The sequence below is a fragment of the Brassica oleracea genome, chromosome C7 (genome assembly GCF_000695525.1).
Source record: "Brassica oleracea var. oleracea cultivar TO1000 chromosome C7, BOL, whole genome shotgun sequence".
Taxonomy (NCBI): Eukaryota; Viridiplantae; Streptophyta; class Magnoliopsida; order Brassicales; family Brassicaceae; genus Brassica; species Brassica oleracea.
Genome location: NC_027754.1, coordinates 44,373,479 through 44,395,108, shown reverse-complemented (window position 1 = coordinate 44,395,108; position 21,630 = coordinate 44,373,479). Strand labels below are relative to the sequence as shown.

The window sequence follows — 21,630 nt, the reverse complement described above, 5'->3', positions numbered from 1 at the left end:
TTTTGCTCAAGTGACTCTGCTCATGGTTGATGGACTCATCATATACAATAATATGTCAGCTTTTCATTTATTTAAACACAAGAGACTGACATGATTAACAACACACAGAGAGAGAGAGAGACAATGAACTGAGAAATGGATGATGCCATTGTGAAATCCATAAAGACTGGAATCTGACGTAGCCAAATTATTCTTTCACTACCAATCCTCCTCCTTGACAATCTTAGCTTTTTCGAAAATGAACTTGCCCTCCTTGTACTTTTGCGAGGCCTCGTAGGCTCTCTCGTACTTCCAGCCCAAGGGTTCATTGCAGTCAGCACAAGATATGTCAGCCACAGTGTGGAGACCCGTTAGGAGATTCCGGTCTTCTTTAGCGCCTAACACGATGTTCATTGCGTGGGAGAAGAGGAAGGCTCTCCCGGTTCTTCCCTATTAATCGAGAAACATGGTATTAGAAATTCAACTGAAAATGGTATTCAGGATCGAGAAACACAAATGCTAAGAGGCATCTCTCAGACATAACTAGTCTTGTTGTTTATTACAATTTGAATCAAAAGGCTACTTCTTTGGTTTTGTCCCAAGGATCAATCAATCTCCAAGTTTTGATTTGACTCTAACACCAACAAACAGGTAGGAAAAATGCATTCTTGATCAGAGTAGTATTGATCAAAGACTAAAGCCAAGGACATTCCTAAAATTTGAAATCATAGGCAGATCCTCAGAGCTGCAGCTTAGTCTTAGTGTGATTCTCTACATCTACCATAAGGGACACAAGCAAGCAAGCAAGCAATCACAAAAGGAAAATGATGAAGCAGATTCTCACCTGAAAAGCCTTGGAGATGATATCATCGTGAAGCCCTACATGATTCCTGCAGTTGCAGCAACTATACAGCCTTGGACCAATTGACTGAGCCATTTTCTCAAACACTTTCAGTGCGTTGGTCAACTGCTCCAGATAGATCAAGCAAGTTCTCACCTTTTCACAAGAAATCGAATTTAAAAAAGAAACCAGCCCCACTGTGGAAACAAGAAACTAGAATTTGTAACAGACAAGGGAAGATCAAGAGAAACCTTTCTGGAATCTGTAAGTTCACCAAACTCCAATGTCTGAAGAAAATAAAGGATAAGAAGAACAGTGAGCAGGTTGTTAGCGTGCAGGACTGAATATTCCAATTTCCACACGGTTTTACCTCAAATTTGTCAATTAACAAATAGAAGTGACAAGAGACCAAACTATATAATACTATTCTAGACGCAAGGAATATAAAAATATACATTAAATATTATATTCGGTAGATATTCCCGGATTAAAAAATGGAGAATAGTCAGACGAGAAGGAGTCGATGATTTTGAGGGATCTTACTAGGGTTTAAAAGGACTCGGATGAAAGTTTTGATCTTTATTGTTCTCTCTGATCTGATCAAGCAGTTCTTGCCTTTGGGTTTTGCTTTTATCACTGGAAAATGAAGAAAGAAGCAAATGAGTAATGAAAAGGTGAGCGAGACACACTTGTCTCTCCATATTTTTTAATTACTTTTCATTTACTTATTTTTAACATTTATTTACATTACTAAATACTATAGTAAGAAAAATAAATATTAAAATTCTGTAAATGAACCAATCTCTCATAATAATAACGTTGCTTATATAGGAACAGCTTGGTGGTTATTGGAAGTGAAGGAAGAGTTGACACTTAACATAACATTATGATGAACAAGAGAGATTCAATAATAAGTTCAAAGCCTCTTGATAAACAGCAAAAAAAGCAATTATAAAGCATTCTATAAAGCACTATTACAGAACAGAGTGAAACTGTTGCAAAAGCTCTAAAACTTTACCATTTAAAACCAGAACATTTTTTATAAAAAAAAAGTTGATCCGGAATTTCATTCAGGAATCTTCTTCCGGTTCACGCTGCCATGAACCCTGAGAATCTGACTGAAGGTTAATGAACTGAGACACTAGTAGCTTCGAGATTCCACTTATCGCTGCTTGGACCTCATCTGGCTCCCTTGAGACTCTCAGCCCAGAGTACTCCCCTGCTGCTACTTGCGTCTTCTTTGACGTAGCTAGAACTTTCTCCAAATCAAGCTGTGATAATGGCCTAGGGACCTGCAAACTCACAACATCAATTAATACTTTAACAAGGATGCAACAACATTCAACATTATGTTACTTAAAACTTACAGGACATGGTCTCCCTTTTCTCTCTTCCTCTAGTACTTCTCTGATAGGGAAGTACGCTGCTTTCTTGCAGAGCTCAAAGATGTCTGATCCTGTATACCCTTGGCATAAACGAGCCACGTGATCAAAGTCGATATCAGGCTCCACGCTCTCTCCTTTCAATGTCACTTTCAATATCTCAGCTCTCTCCTTACGATCAGGCATTCCAATCTCAAACGCCTGAGGGAGACGCCTCAGTATCGCTTCATCAAGCTCTGACGGTCTGTTAGTTGCAGCAAGAACCATAACCCTCGCATTCGCTACAAAGCAAACCATTAGCTAGGCTGCACTAGTCTAAAGTAAGCTGAAAGGTAAAAGGATTAAACTTACGATCAGTGGAGAATCCATCCCACAAAGCCATAAACTCAGTCTTCATGTTAGCCATTGCTTCATGATCCGTTGAACGGCGCTGACCAAGAAAGCTGTCAACCTCATCGATAAAAATGATAGCAGGCTGGAGTTTAGACGCCAAGCTAAACACAGCAGCAACTGAAAAAGGAACAAAACAGAATCATTTAACATAAGAAACTTTATCAACAGAACCAAAGAACAAGCCTTAGTAGTCTTACCAAGCTTCTGAGCATCACCAAACCACTTGCTCATCAGATTAGAAACCCTAACGTTAATAAAAACAGCTCCTGATTCTTTAGCAATAGCCTTAGCAAGCATTGTCTTCCCAGTACCAGGAGGACCGTAGAGCAAGACACCCTTCTGAGGACCAAGCAGCTTCCCATAAGCAAAAAGCTCAGGTCTTTTCAAGGGTAAGATCACAAGCTCGTACAAGGACTGCTTAATGGTCTCTAATCCACCGATAGAGCCGAACTCCACATCAATGTGGTCTGGATTTATCACATCACACGCTATTACATCCTGTTTTACAATAACAAGACACAATTGAGCATTACTCTAAGCTCAATTAATAGAAAAAGATTGAAAATCGAAACGACCTCGTATGGATTGGTGTGGATGAGAGGACGACCGAGACGCTTGGAGATTTCTTTCTTATTCTCTAGAGCTTTCTTGGACGCCTCGCGATTAGGGTCGAGATGTTTGAGCCCGGCGAATAGAACTAAGCAGCTGAGAGCAGCGCTCGCCGCATAGAGTATGAGTTCTTGCAAGATCTTTGTCTCCGAGGAGCCGCCCATTTCTCTTTCCAAAGAGGCAACCTTTCTTTTTTTGATTTCAGAGGAATCTTATATAAAGAATTAAAGAATCCCGCAGAGATTTAGGTTTGTAAGATGATATATGTGTGCAGAACACGGTGGGAGTCTTGCTCTTCTTGCGGACGACGACAGAGTTTCTGTTTGTCTCTTGGGTTCTCGAATGCTTGAGGATGTGAAATTACTGATAATGCCCCTCGGTTGCACCGTCGTTAATTCGTTAACCGGATTGGTCACAAGAAGGACCTTAATGAGCTCTAGTTGGGCCGTAGAAATAATTAATTAACACTTAAGCTTGGCAACTAAGTAAGAAAACAAAGGTGATTCCGGTGAAGATGATGTGCATGTTTTATCCATCCTAAGAAGAAACATAGCTTTGGACTAAGGGTGGGCGTTCATCTACCGATTCGGGTTTCGAATTTTCGGAATTAAAGATTTCAGTCTCATTTGGGTATTTTTAAATTTCGATTCGGATTCGGTTCAGATTTTTACGGATTCGGAACCCATTTAAATTATTTTAGATTTTTAAAATTTTATTATATATTTTAAAATTAGAAATTCCCTTAGATAGTATTTTTTTAGTTTATTTTCATAAAAATAGACCTCAAGAAAGAAAATGACCAAAATAAGTTTTATTAAAGGGTAAATATGTATTTATACCTAAGGGTTAACTAATCTAGACTTAGGGTTTAGAGTTAAGGGGTGGAGTTTTGGGGATAACTAGATAAGGTGCTATTTTGATCATTTTATTTTTTGAGTGCTATTTTTTTGACTAAAACTTAAAAATGTCTATTTGAGAGAATTGTCCTTTTAAAATTCTCAAAATTTATAAAAAAAAATAATATATTATATATGATTTTGAATAACATATGTCAAAATACTTAAACATAACATATAAATTGGTTTGGTTTGAATATTTGGATAGAAAATCAATAGATATTTCCAGTAGTTTTGGTGTTTTTAGTATACTTTAGTTATTTTATACATTTACTTTTGGCTATTTGTATATATTTTCAAGTATTTTGGACAACTTAAAAGTATCATATATATTTTGGATGTTTTTAATATACATTAAATTTAAAAATAATTAATATATTTAGGTATATAAATCTATTTCGAATATGCCAAAATTTTGAACCCGTTCGGATATTTAATCAATTTCGGTTCGGGTTCGGTACTATTTTTTTGGTTCTTTGGATTTTGATTTTTTGCCCAGGCCTACTTTGGACCATATTTTTGTTTCACATTATTTGGGGATAAATGATACTATATTATTATTTTCAATCTATATAGTAGTCTGGTATAGGCACAAATAAACAAACTTTGTATCCATTTACACATCTTATATATATTTTGAAAATACATTTACAAAGAAATACATTTTCCAACATCAAAAACAACTTAAACAACGAGGATATTAGTGGCCTTACAAGACAAGATATATGCAGAAGAAGAAGACGTTGTAGAAAAATAGATGGAAGCAAAACAAACGAGAAGGATACAATGTTCCATGGATAGATGTAGTTTTGTACATATCGGGTTTATATCTTCTTGAGGAACTCCATGATGTGAGTGCCATAGGCTCTGCAGACAACTTGGAAGCCCTGGAAGCCGGAACCTTTGGCCAAAGCCTCAAACTCCTTCTCGGTCCGTTCTTTGCCTCCGGGGTTGTGAGCCAACATGAGGCAGTCCATGTGTACAACTTCTTTTGTCATGAGGCTCGAGTCTGGCAGCACCGGAAGTATAGATTCCGCCACTATCACGTTCCCGTTGTCAGGGAGTGCATCATAGCAGTTCTTGAGAAATTGCAAACAGTGTTGGTCGCTCCAATCATGACATATCCACTGTCACATGTAGGAATTGTAAAAAAAAAAAAAACATTTGAGGACAAGAAACATAATAGGTTCTTATGCACCTGGTTGCCAAGAAACCTAATAGGAATAGTTTACTAACCTTCATGAAGATGCCATCTGCTTTAGGGACATTCACAAACATATCTCCCCCAATATGTTCAATACCTGAATCATTAAAGAAAACTCAACCAATATATATTTCAGGACTAAATGCTTTTCCGAAATAGCAAAAAGAGACGTACATACCAGGGTAAGAAACAGCTTCCTCAATGACATGAGGGAGATCATAAAGGATGCCTTTGATGTGTGGGTGTTTGGAAACAATCATACGGAGAGTGACTCCAATGCCACCACCAACATCCACCAGCGAAGACAATCCCTCAAAGCCTTTGTAGGTCTCTAGAATCTTGGTCATTACAATGGTGGTGTGGTTGGACATTCCATTGTTGAATACTTTGTTGAATCTCGGGTCGGACCCTTGGTACTCAAAAGCGCCCATACCAAATGCCTTGTTGAATGGAATCCCACCTTCAAGAACCGCATCTTTCAAATGGTACCTGGACTCATATGGTATATCATTATAAACTTGTTTCTTTATTAGTGTAATCATATACAAGTTAGAATGTTGAAAAGTGGAAATATTTTATATACCAGCTCTCCATGAAGACTCTGTCTCTGTTCAAATGGCAAAGTGCAGCGAGTGAGACTCCATCTTCACTCTTAACAAGGTACTTACACACCGGTCCAAGTCCGTAGAGACGCTCCACAACACTATCAGGAAGTTTACGGACAGAGCATGTCAAGATGGAGTAAGCCGCAAGCAACCTGAGGATCCGGTCAACCATGACTGGAGCATCAGGGTTCTCGGTCGATAGATGGGAAGATATTTCTGTCGGGGACAGTTGACCGCCAGGGAGAGCGACATTTTTGGATATGATCTCGAGCAGGTCTAGCTCCAAAGCCGATGTCAAAACCATAGGAAGCACGGTGGCGCCAGCGAGCTGCATGGCAAAGAGGTTGGCCTCTTCGTCGGAGACTTTAGCAGGAGTGATCTGTGTTTCAGCCAAGGATCCCATTGTGACTTTTTTGGGGGGGATTTTTATTCTATTTTGTAACGAGTTTGGTCTCTGACTTGAGAATGATGTGATGACTGATGAGTGAGAATTTGGTCTCTATTTATACAAAAAGGTAGCCAGCCATCTATGACAACATGGACAATGAATATTGTATTTACGGAATTCACTATTTGTACTTGGTAGTTGTTATTTTCTTTAATCAACAATTGATGTTTTAAATTAAACACAATTATAGGTTAAATACTAGTATATTACATAAAAGTAAAACTAATCCAAAGATGCATGGGAAAAATCAATAAAGATAGAAGAAGAGGGAAACGCATGGGTCATGCAACATTAGTTGGTCATAACCATGCCTACTAAAACTTGTTTTCCGTCCCGTGGTACGTCTCCATCAGGCTAGTCTCCATCACAAAAAAAAAATTAACATTTATTACAATTTGATTTCCCTAATCGTTTATTGGATGTAACAGATTAGAGTTAGAAGTTAAAACAAATACGAGTTGTATATCCTGTTGTTGCTGGGTTTGTCTTTAAGTCGAACCTACTGTGAAGACTGGATTTGTCTTTTAGTGGCCACTAATTGGGCTTCAATTGAGGCCCATATTCAATTAAACGTACCAAACGCCTAACCAATTGCAATTTGGTTGATTAACTGAAGATAATTAAATATTTCGAAATGAAAACGAATCGTCATCGCTCGCTTCTTTAAATCTCAGTGCGGTGTAGAGGCGCAACGGTCACTTTGCATTTTCTGGAAAAAAAAACTCTCTCAAGAAAGAACCAAGAAAAGATCGATACTTTACAGTCTGAAAAAATGGAAATTGTGGAGATAGCTCCAGATCTGTGGGAGGCGATGAAGGAGATGAAGACCAAGAGAAGAAAGAAACTCAGCAACGAGGAGATAGCAGAAGCAGAAGAAGAAGAAGGGACACCTCTCAGAGGCATGTTCTGTCTGAAAACAAGACAGGAGGATATGAAGCCTTTCGAGGAGAAAGAGGATTGCTTTATCCTCGATTTCGACCCCAGCGATTCATTCGACTCGTCCTTCCCCGAGAACCCAGAAGGAGGTGATGACGACGATGTGGCGATTATACACGAGAAAGGCCAGGTTTTGGTTCTAACAGACTCTTGGGTACTTTTGATTTCATGTAAAGTTTGGGTCTTTAGGCATTATCTTGACGTGATTGCTGCTTTCAGGTGGCTTGTAGGGACTTCCCACATCCAAGGCATCTCTGCTTGAAATACCCATTTGGATCGACTCAGCACTCACTGCATTGTAATCAGGTAAGGTAGATCTGTTTTGTCTTCTATAGTTCTATGTCATCTGACACAAGTTTATGTTTTTTTGTGTGTGTGTGTGTGTGTGTGTAGTGTTACTGTTATGTTTGTGATTTGGCTGCACCTTGCCCACATTGGACGCCGAGTTATGAACCGCATTGTGAAGCATTAGAAAACTCTAGGTGGAAGAGTTTACGGGAGCTGCACCGCGGCCGTAGAGGACATTAGGTGTAAGAAGCGTTTATGAGAGTTGTGTCAGAATCTTGCTGCTCTGCATCAAACAAGTGAAGGACGTGTGGTGGAATTTGTTTTTTTTTCCAGTTGCTAAAACTTGAGAGTGATGAATGTTATGAGTGTCTGTAATAACATTGCCATCCTTAGATGAATATTTTGCTTAGTGAATAACCCAAAGCGCTTAACATCGTTTTCCATATTCAGCAAGAGTGCTCAGCAAATATCACTACTGAAAGCATTGTGTATATAACTAAATTTCTCCGAGGAATAGTCTAGAGTTATGAATATTCTGGTAGAATCACGTTTCAATGGATGTCTGAATATTCAGAAGGAATGTTTAAATGGGAGGATGAAGCAATGTAGTTTTATAGAAGATGTGTTGGTGTTGTTGTTGTTGTTGACTAGATTCTTCTCTTATTCCAACTTGGCATCCTTCGCGGACCGTACGGGTTTTACTGATTCTGTGCTTTTAAAAAGAAGTATAAAAATTTGATTTTGTGCGATACCAATGGTTATATTCTTGGTTCTAGAATCTCCAACAAGTCAATAATGAACCAATTGAAAATGATGTTGTGCTTTTAGGACACCAACAATTGGATATATTGTTTTAAAACAGGGTATGTTCAGACACAGCGTCCATATAGTCTTGTGATTCTATAAATAAAAGAGTCAAAATAGTTGATGACATGTCAATGACATGAAACTATTGAAAGAGATATAATCACATAGGAAAATTTAGAATTTTGAAATTTTCATGTGAGAATTTTGTCTGTCAAAGTTTTAGGTTTCACAAAAATAAAATTAAAATAAGTTAGATCAAAATTTTATGAAACTAATTATACCTTTGTTTATTTTTCATATTGACAAAAAAATAATATCAAAACTAGAATTTGATTCCGCACGTCCGTGCGGATATTTTTTTTATTTATAAATGTATAAATTTGATATTATTTTAAACGTTTTAAATATATCACTTAAATTTTAGTTTTATATATTGTGTAGCTCTATAATTTTATTGTTTAGCTTTCTTAAATATATAGAGATCTATTTTTTATATTTTAATTTTTATTAATTTTTTTGTATACAATATAATTTTAAAATTAATTTAGTTATATTATAAAAGTATATATTTTATAGTATAATTAACCATTTTCGAAATGATGATATAATATGTTAGTCGAAATCTGAGTAAAATATGTATAAATAAAATCATATAATATAGCAACTATATATTTATATAGCACTATAGCTATGCAAATATTAAAGGTTAATTATATTATAAAAATCATATAGTTGTATAACTATAATTTACCAATCATAAATTCATATTAATAGTCAAAATCGAAGTAATGTCTGACGCTAAATACATCAACTCTATTAGGCTTTGAAGTTTTTTAAATGGTAGAATAAATAAGAAACAATTAAATACAATAAAATGTCTATAGTCACATGAAAAGAAATGGTGAAAGTTTTACGAATGTATAGTTAGGATGAAATTAATGTTGTTAAGTTGTTAACCATAAAAGTAGGAGTGTCACATTTATAATATTGAAAGTAAATTAGAAAAAAAATCTAAAAATATCTTATTTTAAATGTATTGATATCTATTTTTAGTGGAATATGAATAAGTCCAAAATTTAATTGACAATATTTATAGGTAGATAAAAAAATAGGACTATAAATTAATAGAATATATTAAAATGATACTTTGTTCCTTTTTGCTACGATGATAGTTTTATCTTGAGTTCTTAACCCTTGTCGAATCTGAAGTGGAGATAAGTTGTAAATTTGCAACTACTTGTCAATCAACACTTAATATCAAAATCAAGTGATACAACCAGGTCCACACCACACATGAACGGCTGACACCATGACGCGTCCTAGCTAATTTCATTAAAGCCGCCAAATACCGTGTGAACGTTCCCTTTCTCATACTGTTCATACTTTGGCAGTTTGCCTCTTTTTTTTTGACTTTGGCAGTTTGCCTCTTTGTTGTGCAATAATGCATAAATATTGTTAATGGTCTATATTTTAACTTTATAAAATTAGTAATTATTACAAATTTAAATCTAAACTATAGCTTTAAATTATACGCCTTGAAGAAAGTAACCTTGTAATTTAATATGAAATTATAGGGTATAAAAGAAGAAGGGAAATGACATTTTGTTTTTGATCGAGTCTGTATAGTCTTCAGGGAAGTGACAAATTTCTACCCAAATATTTTGTATCTTCCACCGGGCCATAGATTTTTCCTCTCTAGTGGATGTATTGTCATGTGCTTCTGTGGGGTTTGTGACTGAAATCATTTTAATGACTTAAAGCAAGGTGTTGATTAATCTAGTAGATGTTTATATTTATTTATATTTATTATAATTTATTAAAAGAAATTACAACTCATGTACTATGATGGTTTGTGTTAGATTATAAATATTGTGTCATTTTCACATTAATATTTGGTTATAGGTGCACTTAACTGCACATCTTTTCTAGGGAACATCACTAATACAAAATACTTTCTCCGTTTTATATTAAATGTCGTTTTAAAAAAAAATTCGGTATAAAATAAGTGTTGTTTTCGATTTTCAATGCAAAATTTATTAATTTTATGCAAAATTTATTTTTCTATTGGTTAAAATATAGTTAGGTGTATAGGTAATAGTGTTTTTTTATACGAAATGTACAAAATTAATTGTTTTCTTAATCCGTCTGCCGAAACCTAAAACGATACTTATAATGAAACAGCGGGAGTATTAGGTTATAGCATGCATCACTCACAATATATAGAAATATGGATGCCAATCAAGAATAATCAGTGAGTGAAAACCATTTAATACATATAACATTGATTGGTAAAAATAAACACTATACATTCTGGAGGATGAGCATCTAATTAAACTATACTAGAGCTTGGTTTTTATTTTGATTTTTTAAATAAAATGTTTAATAATTTTTTTAAACACATAGTTTATTTTGATATTTTTAGGTTCTTACGAATCTATCCACACCTGGAAGGAGACTCAAACCCCATCCAAATATTTATAATACTCGAATGGAGATTAATTTTAAAATTCGAAAAACCTGGTATCCAAAAAAAATTGATTCATAATTGGATAGACTTGGATGTTCATGTCTAAATGATTATGTAAAAAGTAAAAAAATATTGTTAACCGGTTTGAATGCTTGTCACGGATGAAATTTTTTTATTCAAACTTGTAAAATTATTGGGTTTAACACGTAAAATAAATGATGTTGAATTACTATAGTAAATACAATTAATGAAATAGTTAAAAGATTGAAAAAGAAAAATATTATATAAAATGCTTTAAAATAGTTAAGTATTGTTTTATGATTTGTAATAAATAATGTCAAATTAATTAGTAAAGACAAATAAATGAAATAGTTAGAATTAGTTAAAAATGAATGAAAATTTGTAAGAAATCATTTTAAAATAGACAAATATTATTTTGTTTTTAAGTTTTAATAGAATAGATGAGAAAGACAGCTTGGACTTGTAAATGATCAAAAGATTGTCTTTCTTACATAATTTCAAATTTTGAAAATAAGGAGCGTAGAATTAACCATAACCACAACTCATAAGAGCATCATTATCGGGCTTCTTAGCCCGATTCTTATAATTTATTTGGGCCAAATTTAAATCCAAAAATGAGTTAATTAGTGGAATCAATTTTTACGTAAGAAGTTTTTGGTGGTGGTGCTTGTGTCACGTGGCGAGTTGTGATAGGAGATACGAAGCGGTAGAGAGAAGAGGTCATTCAGTCTCGAACCATTCTCTGTGTCTCCCTCTTCTCTATCTCTCTCTCTCTCTCTCCGTCGAAGGCGATTACACGAGGAGTGAAGCCGCGTCGCAAACCACACGGATTCACCGTTCAATCCAAAGCTCTACCGCCGCATCGAATCTCCAGCAGGTTCGTGTTCCTTCTCTGGGTTTTTTTTTTTCGATTATCGGTTTGTTTTGTGGATCTAATTTTTTTTTGGTTCGATTCCCTTTTGCATGCGTGGTATTTGATCTGGGTTTGCATCGTCTCACTATTCTCTCTCTCTCGCCGGTAGTTTTCGGCCGCCGTCGTCTATTCTCACCGATTCCAGAAGGATCTCGCCGTCGTCTTCCGAATCGAACGATACCAGGTTTTTCTTCTATATCTGTTAATCATCTGTCTCTAAGTTAAGGTCTGCGAATTAGAGGAAACGATTTGCTTGGTTTGTTCGAATTGATTGGTTTGATTGTAAAGTCCATTGATGCGTGTATTTTAGAATAAATTTTGGATTTAAACTCGATGGATCTGTGTTTGTTTAACATTGTGAATGTATACTTGATTGATTAGTGAAGTGTATTCGGTAAAAGCTGGCATAATATGTTGTTTAAATTACATTGTCTTCATCATTGAATTTACCAGTGTGGAAATTTTAGAAAAAACTGGTGTGGACATTTAAGGGAGACGTTGTTATAACTGTTGTAGTTAGTTTCGAACGAGTAACCAGTCTGTAAGGAGTATATAAGTTTATTGTTTGCTCATTGTAACTTGAGTGTATTTTGTTTCTAACCAAATGAAAATATTTAGTCAGATGATTCATTGTTTTGATGGCTTTTAAGTGTTGTAATAACTATTGATTAGACCATAGTAGTTGATGGTTAGGTCTTTCTTTAAAGCTCTTTATGATCTCTTTCTCTCTTTTTTCTTTATATAACGGCAAGAAGCTATAATTCTTGTCATAGTAATCTCTTTATCTCTTATTTCTCTCTTGTTTCTCTTTCTGTCTTTTATAATCCTCTCATTCTCCTCGCTATGGATTCAAGGAATCCTTCGAATCCATATAGTGACTCCCCTAGTTATAGCCATCTTCTCCACAGTCAAAACTTCCAGTATGGAAGTTATCCTCCGAGTCAAAACTTTGGAGGAGGATCGGAGATACCTCCTTTTAGTTCACAAGCACCAGAGGCTCCAGCTCAACGTGAAAACCCATCAGTTGCCTCTAAGGAGAGAAGGCAACGTGAAAACCCAGATGACGAGGTTGTAATAAGTGCGTGGCTCAACACATCTAAGGATGTTGTAGTTGGAAATGAACAAAAATCTGGGACGTTCTGGAAACGTGTAGCGGAGTATTATGCATCTAGCCCACATGCGAAAGCGAGTGGTGAATCTAGAAGTGGCTCAATCTTAAGCAAGATTGTACCGGACGGTCTAGTCTAACACCCCTACAAAAATGTACCGCAGCAATTCGACAGTTAGCATATGGCGGTGCAGCTGATTCACTTGATGAGTATGTCCGACTTGCTGAAACGACAGCTCGGAAATCTTTGCGCAAATTTACTGCCGGAATAATTTGCTTATTTGGTGATGAATACCTACGCCAACCCACACAAGAGGATCTGCAAAGACTTTTCTATATCAGAGAACAACGTGGGTTTCCGGGGATGATTGGCAGCATCGACTGTATGCATTGGGAGTGGAAGAATTGCCCCACTGCTTGGAAAAGAATGTATTCCCGAGGAACCGAAAAACCAACAATTGTTTTGGAGGTGGTAGCTTCAAGTGACCTCTGGATATGGCACGCGTTTTTTGGAGCTACAGGTACTGTGAACGATCTTAATATTCTTGATCGATCCCCCGTTTTTGATGACATTATTAACGGAATTGCGCCAGAAGTGAACTTCTATGTTAATGGTAATCCATATCATTTGGCATATTATCTCACTGATGGTATTTATCCTAAATGGGCGACTTTTATTCAATCTATCCGACTTCCACAAAGTGAGAAACATTCGTTATTTGCTAAAACCCAAGAAGCTGTTCGAAAAGATGTCGAGCGTGCTTTCGGAGTTCTGCAATCTAGATTTGTCGTAGTGAAAAATTCATCCAAGTTATGGGATAAAGACAAAATAGCAAATATTATGAAAGCATGCATCATACTCCATAATATGATTGTCGAGGATGAACGATCAACATACACTCAGTATAACGTGAGAGAATTTTAAGAAAGCGAGGTAGAGGATACATTCATCGTTACTCCGAATTCAAATCTGAGCACTGCAATGGATCGTCGATCGAGTGTCCGTAACAGAAAACTCATGAACAATTAAAATTTGATTTAATTGAAAATATTTGGGCTAAATTTCGACATCTTCCAAATAACCAATGATTTTAAAGTTTCTATGAATTGAATAAAATGTGTGATTTATGAATTTTTATTTTTTTATGTAAGGAATGTAATAAAATGTTTGTAATTTTAATTAAATGAAACTTTTTTCCTCTTTTTAATGTATTGAATATAAATGGATATATCTTAATTACTACTTATTAATAAAAAATAATATTTTATACCTAAGAACCTTCAAAAAGTTCCATTGATAATGTTGTATTTTATTTAAGTATCTTAGAAAACTTCTTAGACTAAAAATACTAATTAAATATTCTAAGATGTTTGATAAGAGTTGGCATTGATAATGTTGCTCTAAGTTCTAAATATAGAGACACGTCTACGAGTAGTTTAATGTGTCTCTACAAATTCATACACTTTGCTTTGTACCCTCCCATTCATCCATCTAACCCTTCCTTTTCCCCTTTATTTTTCTCTTATATCTCTCTCCTTCTCTATGTGTATACATCAATGTAACTACAAACGTTGATACATTTTATAAATCAAATAAATAAGTGAACGAAATTAAGTTCCTCCCAATAGTAGCTGATTATTTTCAATAATTTGAGGAAAAAAAACCACATGCATTGACTTGTCATCATACTCATACACATATCATCTGTCTAATTACCATAAATGTCAATTTTAAGATACTGCTTACTAGTAAGTCGACAAATGTTGATAAAAATGGTCCATAGGGCGATAGCCATTGGAGTAGGAAGACAAGCGTGACTTTTATACCACACGAGCTTTTTATTATTTTTCTTTCCCAACTCTTCTGTGTGGATATTAGATGACCACGGAGGTCCATTCGTTCTCTTTTACAACTATTGGGGTATGATATTCAGCTCAGTGTTACTGGGTTGATCCAGTTCATACCGGTCCAAGCAGACCAATTAATGTCTAAAAAATACGTGTAAGGTTGCACGTTTGACAATCATTGACAGGTAACTATCGTAGGAAATACATAGGAGCCAAAAAAAATTAAATATTTGTTTATTTTCTAAAAATATACTTGTTTTAAGTATAAAATGTAGTAATGTTTTCGTTTGTTTAAACTTTATTTCAGTTCTCTAAAAAATTTAAGGCTTTTTTTCTAAAGTTTCATATATTTATATTTATTAAATAACTATAGTAAATTATGTATTTCTTCTTTATTCATTTCACTTATTTTTCCTTAACACATACCAGTCAAAACGATAGTTTTGGTTTTACGAACTTGATTGTTTATTTTACAAGTTGCAACCATCGCCATACAACCAGTTGGCTTATACGATGGTTTAAAAGGTAAAGAACAAAGTCTAAACAGACAAGTGCGTCTGTTGTTCCAAAAAAAAAAAAAAAAACAGACAAGTGCGTCTTGTCAGAAGAGAAGAGTGAAGCCAAAAAAATCTACGAGAAAGTTTCTTCAAAACGAAGTCTTCAAAACCATATTCTCTATTAATAACTCGATACAATTATACAAAGCTCTGACCAAGCACTCAACACAAAATCTAGAGAAAGTTTCTTCAAAACGAAGTCTCTCATCCGCCACGATCTCCTAGAAAGCTCCGGAGAAGAACACAAAACTGAGATCTGAGAAAGTTGGTTTTGCGCAGATCAGAAATCAACTAGATGAGAAGAGAAATCTGGAACAGGTGTCGATCTAGAAGGAAAACGGAGAGAGAAACCACCAATCCTTATAACGTCACCGTCTCCTCGCCGTCTAGGAAGAATCCCGGCCGCGAGTTTCGCGAGTGCCGTCGTGTACTCGACCAGTAGCTCAGTGATTATAACAACAGAAATCATTATCTCTGATAATAGGAAATTTTAATAACGGTTCTCGCCGGAAATCTACAAGTCTCTCACTTATCTCTTATGGTGTTTGGAAGTGAGAGACACCATACATGTATAAATCTCTTTATATAGGCGACAAACCTTTAGCTCCCACTGTTTTCGAGACCTACTACTTGTACACGTATATCGCTTTCCTTTTCTTTATTTTATTATACTACTCTTTAGTAATTGACACGCGTTGCAGATAAAACTGTCACAGTTTTGGTGACATGACAAAATTCAAGGTGGAGTATCTCTAACCCCATTCCATAATTTACTGCAAAATATAATGAAAAATTGAATGATAAACAAACAAAAAAGTAATTATTACTTCATATTTTTGTTTGTTTATCACTAGTAATCATTTTTTATTTATTTATCACTCTATTTTACAGTAAATTATGGAGTGATGTTGAAGATGACATAATATGGATACGGCATATACCATTAGCCGCTGCTTTTTCATATACCACTTACCCAATAAAGTATATATAAATAAATACTCAGTCAGTGTGTTTCTGGTCTACTTGGTTTTAGAACATTCTATTTGTTTTTTTTTCCTTTTAGGTTCATCTCATTTTAGTTTAATAGTCCCTCTATTTTTCTACAAAATTGGAGTCCATATCACCAAAATGGATATGAAATTTTATATATATATATCGGTAAAGTTGTTTTATCACCGACTATCTTTTGAAAGAATTCTACTATAAAATGTGACTGAATTTAAAGGAGGTCAATTCTAGGAAATCATCATTGGTCGAGACAATTACCAATTGGACACAACAGAACATATGATCAGTTAACATAACTTAAGAAAAAGGCTGTCATAATCATAATTTCTAGTATTATATAATTCGATACGATACATGTTTACAAATCTCTAGCCTGTGCTCAGTATCCAAAAGGGGAAAAAGAAATCTCAGCTGTTATCAGAAATCGACAAGATGCGAAGAGAAATCTGGAACCGGCGAGGACCTAGGGGGACAATACACAGAGAAATTGCCAATCCTTACGAAGTTTCCGTCGCCTTGCCGCCTCGGAAGAATCCCAGCGGTGATGAGTTTAGCGAGAGACGTCGTGTACTCCACCAGTAGCTCAACAATGATTACTACGGAGATCATGATCGATCGATGAGACTTGAATATTCGCGGGAAAAGAATGATCTAGAAGTTTTTTGAGTTCTACTTCGAGAGCTACAGTTGTTAAATGACTTGTGAGAATGAGAGAACTCTCTTTTTTGGCCTAAAGCCAGAGTTTCTCCACGTTGGTCGTCGTTACTCGGACTCGTGTACGTATTTTAATATAATTTTATTTCTCTTCAGACAGTCAGAACATAAAAATGAAGACGCGCTTGTCCCATTCGCGTTAGCTGATCCTCTAATCAACTTAACGACAATCATATGTGTTTTATTTACTAACAGCTCAGCACTTGCATCACTTTTTGAAATAAAAAATAACTCAGCAGATACAACCTCGTTTGGGGTTACAGCTCACTTACACAAAAGATAAATAAACAGAATTCTAACACGTCTTTACATCTTCATAACTCGATTTCCTTGTGAATGGTCTATCCGATGGAGTTGGTTATCTTCAGTCACGTTTAATAAAATAAATGTGCTTTTTTTTTCTCGTAGATCCATCTACAATGCTATTCAAAATAAAATAAAACTTTACTTATCATATACATATTTTGACATATATATTTTTTGTTTGGTAATTTTTTTTGGCATATAGTGACATTTATTCATTATTGATTGGAAAAATGGAAAACATGCATAAATCTTTGTATAGACTAGACAAATCTTAAATATCTTAGACTTTTTTTGTCTAAATCTATTTAGTTCTTGATATTATTACTAGTATTATTTTTTACACGCGCGTCAAGTCTGACAAATTCATGAACTATCTTTTTTTTTTTTGCTTGTACAAGACTACAACTATGATGACTGTTTGGTTGGATGTATATTGCACTTAAAAATCAATAACAAGGAGATGGATTTAAAAATTTGGTAGCATACTATTGGAACTCTAGCCACATATATAATTAGACATATGATTGAAGCGTACAGATGTAGATTTTGAGCTAATTCTGTATTTATAAGATATTTTGTTCTGATTCTGCGACGAGGAGATATTATAAATTATATAGATGATAAAGGAGTATCGCCTAAACAATTATAAAGGACATATCAAGCTTCCGCGTTCACAACTCGGCTGCTGTAAAATAGTCGCACAAAATAATATTGAATCATATAAGTTAGGCAATTTCTAATTCGGTATGAGTTGTAGTTGACTGTAAGTTGTATCTGAGTTAAATCATTGTTAATTACCTGAGCGTCGACCTAGTCTTTGATGAATCGCACCTATAGGCATGTAGTCCACTTTCTGGATTAAAAATTCAAACACTTCTGTTTTTACTTTAATTTGATATTTATAAACCTAACTGTTTACGTCTGGAGTTAGTTGCACGAAATTATGTCTTTCTTTTTTGTGCAACTAACTAATTGATGTCATACCCTAATAAATCTTCAGAAGTCTGCTAGTGAAACAACTAACAGACTTAGCTAGAGTATTTAATTAGAGAAACGAATTTAATGCCGACATAAACGTACCACAATGCCGTCCATCGTTAGCAATTACCATACTTCTATTTTATTAATAGCCAAGAGGTTTAGATATGATATACTTTCGATTGTTTAAATTTTATTTCGAATTTATCTATCTACTGAATTTTGTAGTACTATTTGGCTTTATTTTTTTCATTAGTCACTGATTTTCAATCAAACCACATATTACAACGGTGAATCTCGTAGATACTATTTTTAGTTTCTTTCACAAAATAACATTAATTTATCAATAAAAAGACTAAATTACTCTATATCCTAAAAGGTGAATCACACTTTCTAAATAATAAACTCTAAACTCATATGTGTATATTTTTTTTAACTTTTTAATGAATGTTTTTTTAGATTTTTTTCCTTGCAGATTATTTTTAAACAAAATTTTGATTTAGTGATATTTAAGAGTATTTATCTAATTATCTGACAAATGGCATATTTTTACCAATTAAAACGTTGTCGAAAAAAATTATATGAAAACTTGATCTTATTTTTGATCTTATAAGTACACTATGAATTCGTTCCGCTAACCCACCTTTTATTTTAAAACCATTATGTTTGTAAAATCACGTATTCATTATTAATACATTTCCAACAAGCAGACCAACATTTGAAAATCATCATTGGCCGGGACAGTTACTAATTGGACCCAACAGAACAGATGATCAATTATCATAAATTAAGAAAATTCTGTCATAATCTCTATTAATTCAAATACAATAAATGTTTACAAATCTCTAGCTGCCCAGTATTCAAAAAGGGCGAAAAAAAAATCCTCAGCTGTCACTCATCTACTTGATAAAAAAATAGAAGGGGAAAAGGCAAAGCATCTATCAAAAGTTGACTAGATGCGAAGAGTAATCTGGAACCGGCGACGATCCAGGAGGACAATACACGGATAAATTGCCAATCCTTACGAAGTTTCCGTCGCCTTGCCGCCTCGGAAGAATCACAGCTATGAGTTTAGCGAGAGACGTCGTGTACTCCACCAATAGCTCAGAAATGATTACCACGGGGATCATGATTGATGAGACTTGAATATTCGCCGGAGAATAATGATCTAGAAGTTTCTTGAGTTCTACTTCGAGAGCTGCAAATTGTTAAACGACTTGTGAGAAAGAGAGAGCTCTCTTTATTTGTTTATATAGAGACGGAGGGAGACCAAAGAAGCTTGAGTTCCTCCACTTTGGTCGTCGTTACTCGGACTCTTGTTTCATATTTTAATATATTTCTCTTTAAACCAGACAAAATATAAAAATGAACCGCGTACACATTAGACTTAGCTGTTCCTCTAGTCAATTACCGATAATCACGTGTGTTTTATTTTTACTTATATACCTCAGCAGTGACATCACCTTTTTAATTCACCAGCAGATACGCAATTTTTTTGGGGTTAAAAGTTAACTAACACTTCTAGAGATAAATAATCAAAACTCTAACACGTCTTCACATCTTCATAGCCCAATTTTCTTGTGAATGTTTTATCAGATGATGGAGTTGGTTATCTTCAGTTTCATTTTTTATCAAATTATTTTACATATTATATATCCATCTACAATACTATTTAAATATAATAAACTCTATTCATCATATATATTTTGACATGTATGATATATTTATATTTGATATATATTTATTCTTGTTTGGAAACGGGATGGGGTGTATGATTTGATTTTCTTTGTATATGCTAGTATAGCAGCATATATATATATGGCGTTGTCTTTGTCATAACTCATAACAAACTTTGGATATTAAAATCTACGAGTAGTTCGTGTAGTAATTAAGTAATAATATAAGTATAATTATTTATGTTATTTTGATCTGCTATGGCTGATATTTTCATCATTTGTTTTAAAATACTAATGTTTCATATTAGTTACCGATGTTCCATCCCATTTTTCGTTCGAAACCTAAGTTGAGAAAATAAAATCGGATAAGATCTGTTTACTTCCAAGTACCTTTTTTCTTGGTCGAAAATGTGAAGTACTTTCAAGTTCTTGTTTCTATCCCGTTGTTACAAAATCTCGTTTGCCTACCTCTACCTTCCGATGCTGAAGTTAAAATAAATCGTTTTCAATCGTCCGAAAGTCTTCACGGTCCAAAATTGACTTATAACCAACTTTCAAATATATATAGTTCATAGACCAAAACAGTTGAACATTCGGAATTGGAAGCTAAATAATTTAATGAACTTAATCAGTTAAAGGCGACTTATCTCAAATATGAAGTTATATACTGTATTCTTCTCCCTGCTTATTTTTCATCTATTTCTGACGTCATATAAAATGAAGTTATTACTTATTCATCGTCATTAATGTGAATAACACCGTAAACAAATTTTTTTCGTGAAGATCATCATTAGGTAAAAAGATCAGGAGTTCATCAAAGATGTATAACTTTCTATTATATTTCGATACAAAAATTTACAAAGTTCTAAGCGATTCATCACAATCTAGAGAAAGAGAGGCAGAGAGATACACTCAGTGGAAAAAAAACTCAGCCGTCACTTTTCAATTAGATCAAGAAGGAGGAGAAGATCCGCAACAAAGTCTCTAAAAAGTCTTCAAGCAGATCAGAAGTCTACGAGATGAGAAGAAAAGTCCGGGAACGGCGACGACCGGTTAGTACTCGAAGGAGAAGGACAAGGCAAGATGAAACCGCCAACTCTTACGACGTTGCTGTCGCCTCCTTGCCGTCTAGGAAGCATCCCGACGGTGAGTTTAGCGATAGCTGATGTGTACTCCACCAGTAGCTCAGCGAGGATTACGACAGAGATCATGGTCGATGATAACTTGAGAATCAGGTAATGGATTTGCAGAAGAAGAAGAAGGATCTCGAACAAGAGAGAGATAGAGCTGAAATGGAAGTTTGGTGGTACGACTTGTGAGGAAGAAAGACCTCTCTCTGTGTCTTTATATAGGAGTTTTTCTTCTTCACTGTTTGTGACATGTACTCTTTGTACGCGCTCAACTACACATTTAGCTCTCTTCTCTAATCTACCGATTATAATAATATGCGTTTTGTTTTTTTAATTTACTAATATAACAAATCAAACACATCGCTTTCAAGAAAACTGCACTTGTTGTTCTAGTCTTCTAGACCTCTTTTGTCCAAATCTATTTTAGTTCTTGATATTATTACTATCAATTTATAAAATACACGCCATATGTGACAGATTCACGAACTGTCCTTTTTGCTTGTACAACACTACAAC

General features: G+C 34.7%; 8 protein-coding genes across 8 annotated transcripts; 1 reads left to right on the top strand and 7 right to left on the bottom strand.

Moving 5' to 3' along the window:
- Nucleotides 1-43: 43 nt before the first annotated feature.
- LOC106307046 (protein yippee-like At4g27745) lies at nucleotides 44-1,468 on the bottom strand. The gene is made up of 4 exons (XM_013743883.1): nucleotides 1,364-1,468; nucleotides 1,072-1,107; nucleotides 824-976; nucleotides 44-429 (listed from the first exon to the last, which is right to left on the bottom strand). The coding sequence occupies exons 3-4, from the start codon at nucleotides 914-916 to the stop codon at nucleotides 199-201; spliced, it is 324 nt and encodes a 107-aa protein (XP_013599337.1). The 5' UTR covers nucleotides 917-976; nucleotides 1,072-1,107; nucleotides 1,364-1,468; the 3' UTR covers nucleotides 44-198.
- Nucleotides 1,469-1,698: 230 nt separating this feature from the next.
- LOC106303561 (ATPase family AAA domain-containing protein 1-like) lies at nucleotides 1,699-3,509 on the bottom strand. Its single transcript, XM_013739827.1, has 5 exons — nucleotides 3,171-3,509; nucleotides 2,793-3,093; nucleotides 2,554-2,712; nucleotides 2,188-2,483; nucleotides 1,699-2,112 (listed from the first exon to the last, which is right to left on the bottom strand). Exons 1-5 carry the CDS (start codon nucleotides 3,366-3,368, stop codon nucleotides 1,891-1,893), a joined length of 1,176 nt encoding a protein of 391 aa, XP_013595281.1. The 5' UTR covers nucleotides 3,369-3,509; the 3' UTR covers nucleotides 1,699-1,890.
- Nucleotides 3,510-4,824: 1,315 nt separating this feature from the next.
- Nucleotides 4,825-6,357, bottom strand: LOC106304347 (flavone 3'-O-methyltransferase 1-like). The gene is made up of 4 exons (XM_013740754.1): nucleotides 5,888-6,357; nucleotides 5,483-5,793; nucleotides 5,337-5,401; nucleotides 4,825-5,227 (listed from the first exon to the last, which is right to left on the bottom strand). Exons 1-4 carry the CDS (start codon nucleotides 6,310-6,312, stop codon nucleotides 4,925-4,927), a joined length of 1,104 nt encoding a protein of 367 aa, XP_013596208.1. The 5' UTR covers nucleotides 6,313-6,357; the 3' UTR covers nucleotides 4,825-4,924.
- A 668-nt stretch (nucleotides 6,358-7,025) lies between these two features.
- On the top strand, nucleotides 7,026-7,990 carry LOC106304983. Its single transcript, XM_013741361.1, has 3 exons — nucleotides 7,026-7,423; nucleotides 7,513-7,599; nucleotides 7,687-7,990. The coding sequence occupies exons 1-3, from the start codon at nucleotides 7,130-7,132 to the stop codon at nucleotides 7,819-7,821; spliced, it is 516 nt and encodes a 171-aa protein (XP_013596815.1). The 5' UTR covers nucleotides 7,026-7,129; the 3' UTR covers nucleotides 7,822-7,990.
- Nucleotides 7,991-15,168: 7,178 nt separating this feature from the next.
- Nucleotides 15,169-15,869, bottom strand: LOC106304344. Its single transcript, XM_013740750.1, has one exon. It carries the CDS (start codon nucleotides 15,769-15,771, stop codon nucleotides 15,583-15,585), a length of 189 nt encoding a protein of 62 aa, XP_013596204.1. The 5' UTR covers nucleotides 15,772-15,869; the 3' UTR covers nucleotides 15,169-15,582.
- A 652-nt stretch (nucleotides 15,870-16,521) lies between these two features.
- Nucleotides 16,522-17,052, bottom strand: LOC106305245. Its single transcript, XM_013741622.1, has one exon. The coding sequence runs from the start codon at nucleotides 16,917-16,919 to the stop codon at nucleotides 16,728-16,730; it is 192 nt and encodes a 63-aa protein (XP_013597076.1). The 5' UTR covers nucleotides 16,920-17,052; the 3' UTR covers nucleotides 16,522-16,727.
- Nucleotides 17,053-19,071: 2,019 nt separating this feature from the next.
- Nucleotides 19,072-19,586, bottom strand: LOC106304736. Its single transcript, XM_013741130.1, has one exon. The coding sequence runs from the start codon at nucleotides 19,436-19,438 to the stop codon at nucleotides 19,250-19,252; it is 189 nt and encodes a 62-aa protein (XP_013596584.1). The 5' UTR covers nucleotides 19,439-19,586; the 3' UTR covers nucleotides 19,072-19,249.
- Nucleotides 19,587-20,794: 1,208 nt separating this feature from the next.
- LOC106304459 lies at nucleotides 20,795-21,313 on the bottom strand. The gene has a single exon (XM_013740867.1). The coding sequence runs from the start codon at nucleotides 21,193-21,195 to the stop codon at nucleotides 20,989-20,991; it is 207 nt and encodes a 68-aa protein (XP_013596321.1). The 5' UTR covers nucleotides 21,196-21,313; the 3' UTR covers nucleotides 20,795-20,988.
- Between the last annotated feature and the right edge of the window lie 317 nt (nucleotides 21,314-21,630).